General features: G+C 42.3%; 3 protein-coding genes across 7 annotated transcripts in view; 1 reads left to right on the forward strand and 2 right to left on the reverse strand.

Annotated features, from left to right (window-relative positions):
* Positions 1-6370, forward strand: part of tpk1 (thiamin pyrophosphokinase 1) — a 32901-nt gene extending 26531 nt beyond the window's left edge. Inside the window, exon 9 of the mRNA XM_010890160.4 lies at positions 5296-6370. Within this exon, the coding sequence (XP_010888462.1) occupies positions 5296-5441 (146 nt within the window). The 3' untranslated portion in view covers positions 5442-6370. The remainder of the gene's footprint in view (positions 1-5295) is intronic.
* On the reverse strand, positions 5884-8447 carry sec61g (SEC61 translocon subunit gamma). The gene is made up of 4 exons (XM_010890159.4): positions 8289-8447; positions 7701-7804; positions 6407-6509; positions 5884-6059 (listed from the first exon to the last, which is right to left on the reverse strand). Exons 2-4 carry the CDS (start codon positions 7792-7794, stop codon positions 6050-6052), a joined length of 207 nt encoding a protein of 68 aa, XP_010888461.2. The 5' UTR covers positions 7795-7804; positions 8289-8447; the 3' UTR covers positions 5884-6049.
* Positions 8448-8874: 427 nt separating this feature from the next.
* zgc:112332 (uncharacterized protein LOC553712 homolog) lies at positions 8875-15880 on the reverse strand. 5 transcript variants are annotated; one of them, XM_020041890.2, is made up of 8 exons: positions 15750-15880; positions 14475-14590; positions 13288-13839; positions 11899-12054; positions 11726-11830; positions 10631-10840; positions 9963-10155; positions 8875-9820 (listed from the first exon to the last, which is right to left on the reverse strand). In XM_020041890.2, the coding sequence occupies exons 3-8, from the start codon at positions 13424-13426 to the stop codon at positions 9718-9720; spliced, it is 906 nt and encodes a 301-aa protein (XP_019897449.2). In that variant the 5' UTR covers positions 13427-13839; positions 14475-14590; positions 15750-15880; the 3' UTR covers positions 8875-9717. The 5 variants fall into 5 exon arrangements, with proteins under 5 accessions (XP_019897449.2, XP_034145251.1, XP_010888469.2 ...); XM_034289360.1 differs by having other exon boundaries at positions 14475-14575; positions 15750-15878; XM_010890167.3 differs by lacking the exon at positions 13288-13839.
* Positions 15881-16414: the final 534 nt, after the last annotated feature.

Raw genomic sequence — 16414 nt, forward strand, 5'->3', positions numbered from 1 at the left:
TTTACAGCGATGTTCCAAACTGTCCTTTACAGCGATGTTCCAAACTGTCCTTTACAGCGATGTTCCAAACTGTCCTTTATAGCGATGTTCCAAACTGTCCTTTATGTCGATGTTCTCAGCTATTGTTTTTTGTTGGTCTAAAATGTTGACTATGTTGCAGACACATTTTCTCTCTATTTCTGTCTCATAATAGCTTAAAATTCCAGTATGGCCTTACTACCAATGTTTACTTTTTTTAAACGTCACCTTTATTCAAACAGGCAAGGTGACTGAGAACTATAATGCCTTCAGAACTACAGTGACTCCACATTTTGTTGTGGTATAGATCTAATTTCTAATTGATTTTTTTTAAATGCCATCACATAAATGCAATGACCAAGGTGAAAACTGTGCCAATTCATAAAAAAACGACATCTCATGTGTCAGTTAACTGGATCTAAACCATACAGATAGTAATGTGAACCACACACACATATAACATACATACTGTACAGTACACACACACACACCCACAAACACTGGTTTGGAGGAAGGTTGGGGAGCACTTGTACAGCAACCTCAGCTAACCATTTAACACAAACACACACAGTAACCATCCTCAATTACCCACCCAAACACACTACGGCACTGAGGACAGCTTCATTAGTAATCCTCTCCTCAGCCCTGATAACGATCGATGGAGGCCAATGTAGCGTCGGGGACCGGAATGAGCGTCGCACCTCCACTGATAACAATAAAGCTGTTTGCTGGCTGTAATTGCATTTCCAGCGCCAAGACCAGAGAGGGTGACCACTTTAAATACCCATATTTACACTGCAAATTACTCTGGAGAGAGAGATGAGGAGCAAGAGTGAGGTGAGGACTCTGGGGAAGGGTGTCGGAGGACCGAAATGGAACTGGCCCCATGGTTCTCCTTCCTCTCGCGTTAATTTGATGGCAAAGTGTATGAGGCCTTTTTTACGTGGTTTCAGGACAGTACCGTACAGATGCAAAACCAACCAAGCCCTATGAGGCAAACCAAAAGAAGCCAGAGAAAAACAGAAACATGTCAGAAAAAGAGGCTTGATGAGCTAGACTTGAAGATGATCTGCTGTGAAAGGTGATAAGAGTGTGGGTGAGCTTCTGTGCCGGGCCTCAGTGTCAAACCCATTTTGTATATTATTCAAAAAGATAATGTCTCATATAGACTGCTACTTTACCAAGAGGTGGGAGTATCCGCTGCCTCCAAAGGTTGAGAAACTCACGCCTTACATAACGGCATTTTGGACCTAGTCCGCTAAGAAACACAGGCGTTGTGCAGTTATACCTGCAACACTACGACCTCCTCAACGCTTCCACGTACCTGCGACCCAGAAATCTCCTGAGGAACATGATTACCCCTCCAGGGCAGCTTCCGAGGGCAGGGTGGTCTTCTATTTGGCCCTGTGGTAACCGCAGGTGGTCTGGTATACGCTGAAATCCTCACGTTCAAACCATACTTTCTCTGAGAACCAAACGTCACTTGCATTGAAATGGAAGAATGGCAGAAGAGATATCAGCAGAGGGAGGAGTGCCTTAGTCTCCAAAACATTGCCTGTGTAATCTCAACTCTTCCTGAAGGTGCTTCAATAATTTGAAATTAACATCTTGGTAGGTGTCACCTAACACCCGCAATACCTATCTGCAGTCATACACCCCCCCCAGCCCCCCATCTTTCCCACTCTTTCCCTGTCTCATGATGTCTCTGTCCCTCTCTGTCTCTCCACCTTTCTCACTCCTTCTCTCTCTCTCTCCCCCCCCCTCTCTCACTTCTGTTTAAAATCTTATCAGGCGTGGAGCTGAGACTTGTGCCTGCTTCATTAGCCCCAACCTGTCTGCGAGGCATTGATAGGGCTGCCCATTAAATGTTTATGAAGGGATGCGTGGGCCTGTGAGTATCAGAAAATGATATGAGTGCATTGGTATCTAAAGATCTCCCCCAACAGCCATCTCCCCCAACAGCCATCTCCCCCAACAGCCATCTCCCCCAACAGCCATCTCCCCCAACAGCCATCTCCCCCAACAGCCATCTCCCCAAACAGACATCTCCCCCAACAGACATCTCCCCCAACAGTTCCTCTCTCTGCGGTGCAGTGCTGCCCCCTGTGGTTTAATTAACTACTACAGTGTCTTTAGCATTGGTATGTGCAGAGACGGGTTATGGAGGACAGACTTCAACACAGTTTCTCATTATTCACACAACACATGGTATGCCTAAGCCAGAAAGTCATCTATGGTCAATTACTTCTTTTCATTTCGTTCAGTATGGTTTCCACTGCCCCATTCCTCCTGTTGGCAGTCTAATATGGCTGTTCACACACCCACACACACACACACACACACACACACACACACACACACACACACACACACACACACACACACAGAGTAATATCCTGGCTATTCACTGGGCTTTGAAGCAGAATGGCGTTTTGTCAGTTTTTGAAGTGCTTTCAGCCGCCTGTGGATATTTGATTTGTTCAATTTGCTGTCTTCTTTCTTCTCCTGTTAGTTTAGTCTGGTTCAGGAGACATGATTATGAGGGACTATTTTTAATACACATTCAAAAACAAACGGATTGTTCTGCTTGTGTTCAGTTCTCCAGTCCCAATAGAGTTTTTAACACAAGTTTTTGTGAGATATTTGTGTTTGAGATTATATAGGGGGAAAATAATGATGTTTCACCCTGACTGTCGGTACTGTGTACTTCCCTGGGGAACTTCAGGTGTGGATCTAGTCAAATCAAAAATGATAGATAACGGTTGTGTTCCCCCGCTAAGGGGTTGCATATTACATCCTAAACTGTTGCCCTTGGGCCCCGGATAGATATAACCTAGGATGTGGTCAGTTGATATACTGCATGTAAAGTGCTGATCGAGGCATACGCCCATCACTAAGAGGAATTCATTAGATTTAAAGCCTCTTCACGAATCCTCAAAGAGTGCAAAGCTGGTGAAAATATCCTTCAAATTTTAAATAGATATGTAACAAACAGTTCACACAAAGACTCAGCGGTTCTCAAAACGGGTCACCCTGGCTGTTCCATGCAATGAAAATATTCTGGAGATAGATAGCACACCTGATTGAACCTGTCAGCTGATCATGAAGCGCCTGATTGGTGAATCATGCTAGTCAGTGTTCCACCAACCAGGAATAGACAGTGTTTGTCTGGGTTTTTCCTCCCACTACACGCCTGGAGCTAGCTCAGAGCTATGGATTGTGATGTGTCAAAGGAAAGGTTTGACAACCACTGGCCTAGTTCATTCTTATGACCAAAGCGGTGGAATTCATGGTCTTAGAGACTTCTTGAGAATCTTTCAGTCTGCTCCTTGGCTTAATTTGGTGGGGAAACCTGTCCTATATAGATTGCCAGTTGTCTGGAATTCTATTTATTTGTCAAAGGGGTTGGCAACCCCTCAGATTCAGGGCATCAATAAACTTTATTCTAAGGGAACAGTCTTTTGATCATTGATTGATGCGTTACCAGACACCCATATGGTTAAGACCAAAACCAACGTTTTTTCTTTGTTAGGATATTGTTTTGCACCTGATTAAAATGTAATGAGCTGGTAAAGATAGATAGAGGTCTACTAACTTTTTCTGTATAAGAAAGTAGCAGTTCTGCTAGGCTACTTCTAATAGCATAAATGGTGTGTGAATTGTTCAGTTTTGGATGTAGTTAATTTTCCGCATGACTGGCTGTACCACCAACCAAGATATGAATCCCAATAACGGCCAGTAACTATAGGAAAATCCAGATTAATGTTAAATTGAATTGCCTCCTCGGACAGTTCATCCGATGCCAACCGCGTACAGTTTATTCTCATTAATATGAATAACACGGATTTCTCACTAACAAGCGCACGTGGCTAATGTCAAAAATTGGTTGCCACAGACGTTACCAACAGCTGTGGCTGTGCAAAACGTGGGACAACATTAAGTAGCCTTGTACCCATGTCGGAGATGAACTATTGAAAACTGCACACTACCAGTTGGTCAAATGTCAACTAGATTTGAGGTTAGCGTATACTACTTACACATAAAACCGGGCTCTGCCGAGAAGCGGATCCTTTAGCTGAGTTAGTTGAAATGCTACAGGTCACCTATGGGTTGTTCTGGGTAATCCGATGGCTAAACCTGGTTGAAATATTGATAACTTTTATCCGTGGTTGCCATGGCGTTCTACAAACGTAACTAATTTCTGCTTGACTTCTGTTTTTTGGGGAATCTGAATATACACGGCCAAACGTGGATATAGGCTGCGTTTGCGGCACATGACGCACCGAGGGGATAATTTGTGTGGGCAGAATTGGGAGAAAATTTGCAGAACTTTTTCCAATTCACAGAAGTTGGGGGAAGTGGGTGGGGAAATGTTTGGCGCAACATTTAACAAAAATGAGTCGTTCATGTTTATAATAACGCTTTTGTGTATTGCATCTGTGAACTAAGTAAAGTAACAGATTTAAATAGGTTTACCGGACCTTTACGGGAATCCAACATCCTACCATACCGGTGTTGGCCAAAGGAGGTCAGTGTTGGATTGGTCTCATTCCATATTTCTTTGGTTTTCATTTAAAAAACACAACAAAAAGATACAATCATTTACTAAGTCTTATTACACAAATAAATATTGAAAGGACCTGAACATTTTATTGGCACCACGGACAGTAGAAGTAGTCATAAAATAATTCGATTTCAAGCTGGTGATTCTCCTTCACTTTGGAATTGAGCTCATGGTGAGTTTCAGGTGCTTGCAATACGAAAATCAGTCATTCAACTCTGAATCAAACAAAGGACTCGTTCTCCTGTTTTCATCCTGTGTAATGTAATCATGCAGTCTAAGGCCTACGCAACTTCAGCCAGCCTTCACTCATCCCGTCTGGACCAGAGGGATCACAGAGGGGATTTGTCAACAGGCTAGTCCCTAGTGACCTTGGGCTCAGTTGTCAAGCATAATGTTTGTGTCTCTGTGCGAGTGTTAAACTCTCGCTGTCCCCAGATGCCCCTCCCAGCACTGCTCTCCGGATCCCAGCTGAGCGCTGACACAGAACAGCGTGGTCTCTGACAGGACCACCACGGCAATACAAACGAACTCACACTGTGTGTTTGTGTATAAAGATGGTGGTGTGGTGTGGATGATCCCACATGACTTCACAAGTGATTTTTTTTTGTTTGTTTTATTCTGTTGCCAGATGGTAGTTTTATTTGTATTTATTTATTCTGTGTGCAGCCTCCAGGCTGGGGCGCATGACAGACCTGTCTGACTCTGTGTTTCAGACAACCAGGTGTTGCAGTTCGGGGGCCTGGTGAGCACGTCCAACACCTACGAACCCGTAGCCCCGGGAGACCAGAGGAAAACTGTAACCGTGACAACGGACCAACCACTCCTCTGGAGCATGGGCATCTCCAGGGACAGGAAATGACACCAAGGGAGCCATGCCCTCTGCCAGATGGGGGGGGGGGGGGGTACTTGAATATTGAGCTTTGACCACAACTGTCCTGAATCTTCAGGCTCATTCCATATTGGAAACTAATTTCCAACCTCTTGAAGACTAAACAGCATCTGAAGTAGGGAGTGGGGGATATTCATACTCAAGTGTGCAAAGGAAGGTGCAAGCAGAGACAGCACAGAAAGCAAGACATTCCACCTGAAACAGTCACATACCTCAAGTGGCTCAGAGTTGCATAGTACATGTAGCATACGTTATACCAAGTAGGGTTAAATGCATGCTCACGGGCACATTGACAGATGTTTCACCTTGTCAGCATAAGGGTTCACACCAGCCATTTTTCAGTTGCTAACAACTCTGACCACAATCGGTTACTACAAGCCTACGTTCATACACAAAGACATCGAAGCCCATGCAGTTTGTCTTTAATTTATTCACACAGCGAATTACAAATATTGCACACCGAGTATGAAAAACAATATAGAAATAAAATGCACATCCTTTCACTTGCCACCTCCCACCACCATCCCTGAACTACCTAAGGTCACTGGGTATTGTAGTTCTTGCACATTCCAAAAGGTTCAGCCTCCCCTGAGAAAGACAAAAATTCACATCAACAGAGCCACAGATTGATTCAGCAGCAGGAAGTAGGATTTGAAAGAGCCCATTTCCTACATTTTATCAAACCAAAGAGCAGTAAAACAATTTGATATAATTGCATGTTCATATTAATTACAGCATGCATCAACACCTACAACAACATCTAATTACTGCATAATCAAGATATTGGCATTATGTAGACTGACAACAGTAGCAGTCCATTAGAAATAACCTAAACCTAGAAAAGCAAATACAACTGGTTTCCACCAATAATGTACATATTAAAAGTACCATTTCCAGTCCAACTGACTCCTGGTTTGTGATCCAGTTCTACTTACACAATGATGTTGTTAATGGGAATGTGGATTAGCTTGACAAAGAAGCCGATAAAGCCCATGATGGCAAACCCAATTGCTGTTGCCATGGCAATCTTCTGGAATTCTAGAACAAAAACCAGAAGAGGCAAAGAGGCAGCACAATTAGAAGCGGCCCCCAGGTGGCGCAACATCTAAACATGCTTTCGTGCAAAGTTGCCCACTGGTCTGGGTTTAGGTCCTTGACTGTGCTGCTAATATGGCTTTGATGTACAGGAAGAAGATATGCTGCGATATATATGAATGAATCCAGTCACAAAAACAAGAGATCAATGGAACTTTCAAGAAAAAAAAGAAAGGAAAAAAATAACATTTAGGAAAAGCATCAGTGAAAACAGGAAATCTTTATAGAATCTTACCATTGCCGCCCAGCTAAATTAGCCTACATTTAGGTTACTGAAACCACGATATGTAAATGTCACCAATCCACTGCCTTACAGCTGATATCAAAAGTATTCCACCACATGGTTTTAGACAGAAACAGAAAACATTGTTTACATGTCATGCAAAAAGAGCAAGGTTATGCTCTGAAGTGTAAGTTGTATATACAATCAACACTGAAGAGTCAAATGAGAGATGACTCACTTAACTGGTTCTAATACTGGATAGTTGCACAGCTTCATGGGAAGACCTCAGTCATTGAACTTGCTAAGTCCTTCCAGTCCCAAGTATCTCATTTGGTAATCAGCTTTGCAATGACTGTAGACTTGGAGGTAAACTAAATCTGGATTCAGGATTGCTGATTGCATAACCAAAACACTAATTGAAGTGTATACAACAGAGAACGCTGGTTGGCAGATAGACACATTGCACTGCAGATGTTTTATGTTTATCTTTCAGACTCCAATCATACATTTGAGAGACTCTTGAAATGGCCTGTGTTTGGGAATATCGTTTTTGATGATTCTACATTCATGGAAGCAAGTGCCTGATAAATATCCAGTTGCATATGGTGCCTAAAAAAAAAAAAAAAAAAAACTCTGATCCAAGTTGTGCCTAATGAGGTTCCTCAGCTGTCTGGCATTTCTTTCCAAAAACTACAAGTTTCAATCCAGTTGTCCACGTGTACAAGTCGATGACAGACAGTGCGACAAAGACCTACACATTCAAAATTCTATTCCCTCTGCAACAGGATAAAAACGTTAGCAGGGCCATTTACATGAATCCGAAATGAAGACCGTAATCCAGGGGGCGGCACTGTAACTGCTGATTGGAGTCCAAAAGATAGTATCAGCAGTGAAGTAATGTCTTAAATTACCTTTTCTGTCTGGCTTAGTGCACCTCTTCACGAGCCTGACCGAGTCCTTGACGAACTGCCGACTGGGCTCAACGAACTGCATAACCTGGTCCATGATGGTTTGGCTGGGAAGGCAATGAGTCAAGACTTGAATTAACGTTATGTACCTTTTCACAAAACTGTCGCCAAAATGTCAGCTGAGGGTTTGGTCTACATTCGGCGTTCTTTGCTCGAGACAGTTACGTGGGTTACTGTAACTCCATATCCTATCTAAGCTAGTAACGCTAGCCTCACTCGAGTTTAAAGTCAGGTAACGTTGTTACGTATGGTTAGTTAGCCTAGCTGCTGAAACCAAAGTAAACATGATATCACAAAATAACACGCAAACACTGTTTTCAGTTTTTCAACGTCCAACGACTGAAAAGCCTCAATACAGTACTACTAGTTTGTTTACAATACTAAACTAGTACGCTTACACTTTGTTGGTTAACGAGCCAAACGTTAGCTATGATCTGATCTGCTGACACAAAATTAAGACTTAGTGATATACATAAGAGTTATATACACAGACTTTTAGCTGAAACTATTATTTAAAATAGCATCACTTACCAGTGTCCTAACTCCTAAAGAGTCTCCTGAGCTGGAGGAGCCGCCAGGCACTAAGGAAGGCCACGTAGCTTTCCAAGCTTTTGATAGGTGACGTAGCATCCTGACGCGCATGCGATAGTGTAACACTTGTTTATGGACGTGTGGACTAGCAAAACAAAAACATCTGCTTGCGAGGCAATTTATTGTATTTATTTTTTACTTTTGGATGTGCCGCATGTATGTTCAGGTCCCGAATATAGAGCTATAGACACTTTTGAGTGTAGCTACCTATACAATTACTACATTTGCTGCTCTGAAATGCTGTGGCACATTTTGAACTGCAGATGGATTCACTGCTGTTGTTAACAGTTATCTGTGGCGACGTGTTTTCTTTACGTATAACATCGAGGTGCTATGCATTTTAATGTGCACGCCCGTGGCATCTGTCAATAAAGCTAGAAGTATTTGCATTTTCCTACAGTTATTGGCAGTTGTTGGGGTTTATAGCTTAGTGGGTGCATTAAGATGATATAACTTGCATTTTTTTTACAGTAGGCCTACTTTGATGTCGATCACTGGCACTTTAAAGGGGGAAAAGTACGTCTACTAGAATAATTACAAACATACAACTTTATATTTCACCATACAGGGGAAAAAAAGGAAATTCATATAAAATGGAAGTTAAGCTTGAAATGTAAACAATTTTACAATAATACATCAAGTAAGTGTTACATTACATTGTTACAATTTTAATTCTAAGTCGTATTCGTTTATTATAGACTACAATTACAAACTAATAATATGTACTACACAAAATGCAGGCTACAGTTGGAAAAACGAGTAACATCTACTCATTTTCTCTAAGGGATGAAAAGTATACATTTCGAAGCAGGACGCACAGAGCTTGGAACAAATACTAGATTGGGAAGAGGATTTCAGGCCTTTTGTGTTTTTTATACATCGTCAACAAATGTATTTCTGTTTATGATGGTAATAGTACGGAGCCCTGGAGGTGACAATTATTTTTTTAAATATAAAACGTGCTCTTGTTTTTTTAAATGTGCTCTCTCGTGCTCTCATTTTTTAAACATGCTCTCTTTTTCATATGTAAACATGTTTCAGGATTTTTGTTATGGATAACATTAGATGGAAAGTTTATTTCAATAGACAATTTTTTTTTATCTTGGGTCTTTGTCTAATGTGTTCTTGTTCTTCCTTGCCCTTCTGTTTCCGAAATATCTATAGAACAAGAGCACGTTTTATAAAATAAAAATTAATTAAATGTCACCTCAAGGGCTCCGTATAACTGCTATCATATTCAAGTTTTTTATACTACAACACTACTATAGAGTAGCGATGCACTTTAGAAATACTCATCTTATTAAATGTGCAAACAATACAATGGGCACATATTAAACAGCACTTTGACCATGCAATCTTCCAACTTGCTTCACTCCCATGTGATGGCCAGCATCTTGCAGCTCAGCGCCCACAGTTTCTGGGCCAGGTCGTCATCCGAAGCGGCCCTGGAGCAACTCGCCGGGGCGCAGTCACTGTTCATGCAAACATGCCGAGTGTCAGTTGAGCAGACGTGTTCAGCTAGGCCTAGAATAACACACCCGGCTAACACTGTGCTGCAGTCGGTTAGATGTTTACAGTCCTCTGTGTGTGTGTGTGTGTGTGTGTGTAGGCTACCTGAAGTACCCCCCACTCTCCTTCTCCAATCCTGGCTCCACAGCACAGTATATGGAGGTCTGTGCTCCCTCCACCGAGGTCTTGGTGAACGGCCGAAACACCTTGACCGCCACCTGGACTGGAGTGTTCAGGTGTCTCCATAGTTCGGACCGGACCACGCCCGGGTGTAGGGAGAAGACGCTGACACCAGTGCCTGCGCACAAACACGCACAGGACACACACACACAGGACACACACACACAGTGCACAGACACAACACAAAACACGCACAGGACATCCGCAAAACAGCACAGGATGCTTTTCTAACAAAATAAAAAATGTGGTCTACACTGTAAATGAAATCCATACAAGAGTCTTGAGAGTCTGAGGTTAAAAGAGTCTACAGACCAACATTCCTGAACCCTTAAACCTTTACGGGCACCCCCGATTGGCATTAGATCATTTTCTGCAATTCTACAAGTTGATTTTAACATAGAATAGCATCGTCCAAATGTTAAAAGACGTACTCAAGTCAGAGTAAGCATTGGATGGAAAGTTGAAACCAAAGCTACAGGTGTCCCTACCTATATAGACTGAGAGAGGGACATTTTCTGGCAAATACTTAAACATCCTGTGAAGATTCTAGAAGACTTTCCGGAAGACTTTCCGTGGCGTCTGTTAGCTCTTACCCCGTAGTCGGTTGGCCAGTGAGCGCGTGCAAAGGATGTTGGCCAGTTTGCTCTGTCCGTAGGCCTTCACCTGGTCGTAGCTCTTCTCACTGTTGATGTCGTCCAGTCTCATGCCGGCCCAGGTGTGGGCCACTGAGGACACGTTAACGATACGAGCTGGCGCCGAGCGCTTGATCAGGTCCAACAACAGGTAGGTCAACAGGAAGTGGCCTATGAGAAATCAAGGGGGGGGGGGGGGGTCCAGACAGATTATTTGAAGATTCTTTACTTTCAGCATTTCCTGTGTTATTGTAGGGAGAGATGGCGATGAGAGAGGTGCCGCAGAGACGGCTTTGACTGTTTGACCACCCTGGGACGTAAAGACAGAATTTCTCCCCCAGTCCGTGACCAGCTAATTGCCTTACACCCGGAGCGAAGGTTAAGAAAGAGCACATTCACTACAGCCATGTAGACCACTGACTCTCCATGTAGGGGGAAACCAAGGGCTTGTTTACATTACAAGAGAGAGAATGAAAAGGAAGACATACAGTATCTGGGTTTGCATAATCATTCCTGTAGCGTCTGAATTTATGCCGGCATTCTCGAGATGTCCCATGCAGGATTGTGGGCGTCAGTCACGCCAGACTCAAGTGATTTGTGGAAACTTGATACAGTTCCGACACACTTGTCATCACACTTGCAAAACACTTTTGAAAATGTGGTGTCTGGAGCTATCAATGTCTGCAAGTTTACACAACAAGATACTCTAGCATCTCGAGTTTTGTTTGATATGTCTCAGGCAATGTAGCATAATGTAAACAAGTCCTAGTAGCCAATATTCTAATTGACCATATTAGCATGGTTTAGAATCTGCCTGCATGGATTCACTCTAATAACACAGACACACCTTCGCTGCTTTTACATTTCTTTAGACCTTTTCTAATAGCTGGTGCTTTAAACAATCAGATTGGTTCTGTAGACAGTCATTTTGCAAGATATCGCAACTGGGCTACAGTACATGTGTGAATGCACCAATGGGTCGGACTGACACCCCACCTTAACCAAGGGAAACCTTTGGGCATCTAGATACTAGGACTGGTCGGTGAGTTGAGTTACCCAGGTGGTTGACTCCAAACTGCATCTCGAAGCCGTCTTTGGTTTTGGAATAGGGGCACATCATGATGCCAGCGTTGTTTATCAGGATGTTAACCCGCTTCTCCTCTGGAAGTACAAGAACAAGTGTCATTGTTGAGGCTTTCTGAAACATTCCCTCCCTCATGGTGACCTACCATTGTTAATCAGCTCCGCAAACTCTCTGATAGACTTGGTGTCGGACAGGTCCAGTTTGTGAACAACAATGTTTTCGTTTTTAGAGTCTTCTTGGATGTCTTTCCTGGCGACCTCTGCCTTCTCCATGTCTCTGCATGCCATGATGATGCGAGCACCTGAGAGAGGGGTCTCATGGGTTAGAAGGTACCACAGAGGTCACAAGGTTATTAGAACACAGTAGATCAAATGTGATTTGGTGTTTATTTGAATATCAGGAAGTAGTTAGATTTGTTCTCTGGAGCAGTAGACGTCATTGTTAACTTTAGAAGCACAAGCATAATTTTACAGGACATTCTACTGTTCATTTTACTTTTTTTTCAGTTAACAAACAAGAGACTGCGTAAACCAAACCGGCTAAGAGGACATTTGAGGACTAGACACACACACACACACACACACACACACAATGGCTGTCATGGCCCAGTAATTATGGAATAGAGGACGGTCATTATTCCATGGGAGCGTTTCGTCTGGAAACCATCAAAGTGCCTTTGTTCCCCTCTCTCCGCTCGGATGTGGGAATTGGAATTGTTTCCAAATTCCCTGGCAGAGGAGCCAATTGTAATTAAAACACAAACGATAAACACACAGTTAGCAGGGAAGTGAGAGTTTGAGTCGAGCCAATTTCAGACACACTGATGATCCATGGTGATGCTGACGCTGTTTATTTGTTCCACATGGGTGACTAGTGTGTGTGTGTGTGTGTGTGTGCGTGCGTGTGGGTGTGTGCGTGTGTGCGTTCGTGTGCATGTGTTTGCCACCGCAATGTTAACTCCTATAGCCCCTGATTACACTGCATAATTAACACATTTCGTGAATCTAAAAACAACCTACCGTCGGAGACGTTTTAATTAAGTTTAATTAAAATATACTGCACATAAACATTTGCAAATAGACCAAAGCGATTTCAGTGACAGACAAATCTAAATTCAGTATTTCTGGTTCCAGAGCATCATGTAAATGTTTTCCGGTAAGCCGGGAAAGACATGTCAAGAATGTAATTTAACCCTTTCAGCTTGTTCAGCTCTGATTATGACAACGCAGTTTGCTGAAAACGACTGAATGACCTACAGATCCTTTTGCATGAAAAACTATTACTTAGTCAGTCCGTTAGTCATTTCCCATGATACATTATGGTTTTGATGCTCTCGAACACTGCCTTTGTCTTGGCTCTTCTTGGCTCGAAAAACAATCCCAGCCAATTTCTTTGATCTAGCTTATGAAGCCTATTCTAGACATAATAAACGATGAACAATATTACTTAAAATAAAAAAGACCAGCACGTAGAATTTCTGAATGTTTCATTTTTTTCAGCTTTAACGTCAACCTTGATACATCACTATGATTACCTCTTTTATTTCTGGGAAAGTGGTAGGTCCCTGCTGTGGTCATTTGCACAACAACAAAGACACACACACACACACACACACACACACACTGTTCTTTTTCCCGAGGAGGTTGGTGCCATACAGAGCTTTTCAAATGCATCCAACGGAACCAATCAGACTACACATGCAGAACCCGTTTTCATCTCCCTCTGTGTGTGCGCGTGTGCGTGTGTTTAGGCGAGCGTGTTGATGGATGCACAGTTGCATGCATAGGAGGGACGGCTAACAGTCTGCTCTGACAAAGTCTTTCCATCTGCACCTCTGCAGGACATTTAGTCATTTCCATTGAGAATATCATTAGGTTTATCGGTCTGATCATAACTGCTGCTGTTCTCAGTGCCGGTAATGTGACTAACAGAAGCCCAGCAGACAAAGCTTCAGATGTAGGCGTGTTAACAGTTTGAGTCCTTGATTCCGCCCCGTCCCGATATCACCTGGCACACTGGGTTTGAATTACTGGCGTTTGTGCTGATTCGGAAATACAAAATTGCATCAGCAGTGAGAATGTCTTCTCTGAAACCATGGATGAATGGAGGGAGAGAGTGTGTGGAGAAAGAGAGAGGGATAGAGAACAGGGGCAGAGAGAGAGGGGGGGAAGAGAGGGAGAAGAGTAAAGAGAGAGGGGAAAGAGAGAGGGGGAGAGAGAAAAGAGAGAGGGGGAGAGAGAAAAGAGAGAGGGGGAGAGAGAAAAGAGGTACAGATGAGAAAAAGGAACTTGTAGATACTTGCATCACATGAATACAGGATGCATGTTATACATGTTAAAACACCCAACTACTCAAAAGATACACAATGTGAGTAAGTAAAGATACACAATGTAAGTAAAAATACATAATGTGAGTAAGTAAAGATACACAATGTAAGTAAAAATACATAATGTGAGTAAGTAAAGATACACAATGTAAGTAAAAATACATAGTGTGAGTAAGTAAAAATACATAATGTGAGTAAGTAAAGATACACAATGTAAGTAAAAATACATAATGTGAGTGAGTAAAGATACACAATGTAAGTAAAAATACATAATGTGAGTAAGTAAAGATACACAATGTGAGTGCCGGGCTGGAACAAAAACCTGTAACACCATGTAGTCGCCCCCTGTCCCCTGGGTATGGGTGGTAACAGAGTGAGATTTGTGTCTCCTCTACCTCTCTTAGCCAGGTCCCTGGCCGTCTCTTTCCCTATGCCAGTGTTGGCTCCCGTTATGACCACAGTCTGACCATCCAGACGCACATCACATGACCAGCGGCTGCAGAAGAAGTTCCTGGCAGGACCAGGTGACATATAGACAGATAATCCACAGCAACATGATCAGTCAGTCAACACAGTCAGTCAAGACAGTCAGTCAACACAGTCAGTCAAGACAGTCAGTCAAGACCATCAGTCAACACAGTCAGTCAAGACAGTCAGTCAACACAGTCAGTCAAGACAGTCAGTCAAGACCATCAGTCAACACAGTCAGTCAAGACAGTCAGTCAACACAGTCAGTCAAGACAGTCAGTCAACACAGTCAGTCAAGACAGTCAGTCAAGACCATCAGTCAACACAGTCAGCACAGTCAGTCAAGACAGTCAGTCAAGACCATCTGTCAACACAGTCAGTCAAGACAGTCAGTCAACACGGTCAATGAACACAGTTAAAAGTCAGTCAAAACAGTCAATGAACACAGTTAACAGTCAGTCAAAACAGTCAATGAACACAGTTAAAAGTCAGTCAAAACAGTCAATGAACACGTCAATCAAAACAGCTGTCACAGTCAACACAGTCAATCAACAGGGTTAATACAATCAACACAGTCAATCAACAGGGTCAATACAATCAACACAGTCAATCAACAGGGTCAATACAATCAACACAGTCAATCAAAACAGTTGTTCACAACAGTCAGTTAATTAAAACAATCAGTAAATTAAAACTGTCATTCAAAATAGTCTTTCCACTCAGTCAGTCCAAACAGTGAAAACAGTTAATTAAAATAGTCAGTTAATTAAAGCAGTCAGTCAAAACAGTAATTAAACTCAGTCTGTCAAAGTAGTGAAAAACAGCCAATGAACAAAGTTACGTAAATGTTGAGTGTATGATAAGACACCTTGATATAGACAAGAAAATAGAAACTTTTATAAGAAAATAAAAAGTGCTATCTTAAACACTGAACCCTATTATGCAATGTAAATGGTTGATGAAATGGCACAGATGGAGTAAAATAATTTAACAGATCATTTTAGAAATGTTATTCAGGCTGTCAAACCTGGAGAAATAACAGTCCACTCTGGAAATATTGAATACTATTATTAGACATGGTTTATAATTTCAACATAATAAATTTGAAATAAACAACAAAAAATGCAATGAATTTGTAGAGTAGGAAATTGACTACCACCAAAGCACCTTGAAATGTCCAATGTAAATACTAATTGACCTACCTGAATGAATGCATTGTTCTCCCAGTGACAAACATTTCCCCTCAACACCCCAAGTTCATCTACACAAGAGTTTCCTCTCAGCCCCAGCTTTTAACAATGGATACATTCTTCAGTGTTGCAGCCTGCCAATCCGACCTCTATCACACCGTGGGCGCGTTCCAGCCCATCTTTATCCTAACTGTACCCTCATGTTGTGCAGTGGCTAACAGAACTGGTTTTGATTGTCTTTTTCAACAATCGTCTAATGCAGCGGAGGCTCCTGATTAGCTAGGTGGAGAGATGCTAAATGGTGATGACATTTTTATCTCAACAGACATCTATATTTTGTTCCCTTCAAGCAATTCATAATTTCTCAAATAAATACAATTTATAGCTAGTAGGTTTTTGCTCTGATAACATGCAGGGCAAGATGAAATCATTCTAGCATCGGCAACATTGGTTTAACACACGACCTAACAACACAGATGTTGGCAAATTAAGATTATTAAATTCCTAACCTGGCAATCCCCTGAGGTCACCTTGTTAGCTACAAAGCCAGGATGTAATCTTAGCATTGGCAGCCAAGTGATACTTATTTTGAGTTACAGCTTCAAGACGATGGCCAATGCTAAACGTGAGTCAGCTGGTTAGTCTAGCTAACCCTGATTACACAAAGGACAACCACC

This window comes from Esox lucius, chromosome 21 (assembly GCF_011004845.1).
Source record: "Esox lucius isolate fEsoLuc1 chromosome 21, fEsoLuc1.pri, whole genome shotgun sequence".
NCBI classification, from domain to species: domain Eukaryota; kingdom Metazoa; phylum Chordata; class Actinopteri; order Esociformes; family Esocidae; genus Esox; species Esox lucius.

Bases quoted from the DNA above. Each gene is read 5' to 3' on its own strand.
- zgc:112332 (XM_010890167.3), bottom strand. From the start codon at position 15,784: ATGTTTGTCACTGGGAGAACAATGCATTCATTCAG. The intron at 11,831-11,898 runs GTAGGTCACCAT...TTGTACTTCCAG, and splicing joins TGCGGAGCTGATTAACAATG to AGGAGAAGCGGGTTAACATC. The intron at 10,841-11,725 runs GTAACTCAACTC...GATTTCTCATAG, and splicing joins GTTTGGAGTCAACCACCTGG to GCCACTTCCTGTTGACCTAC.
- sec61g (XM_010890159.4), bottom strand. From the start codon at position 7,794: ATGGACCAGGTTATGCAGTTCGTTGAGCCCAGTCGGCAGTTCGTCAAG. The intron at 6,510-7,700 runs GTAATTTAAGAC...TTTTTGTTCTAG, and splicing joins CACTAAGCCAGACAGAAAAG to AATTCCAGAAGATTGCCATG.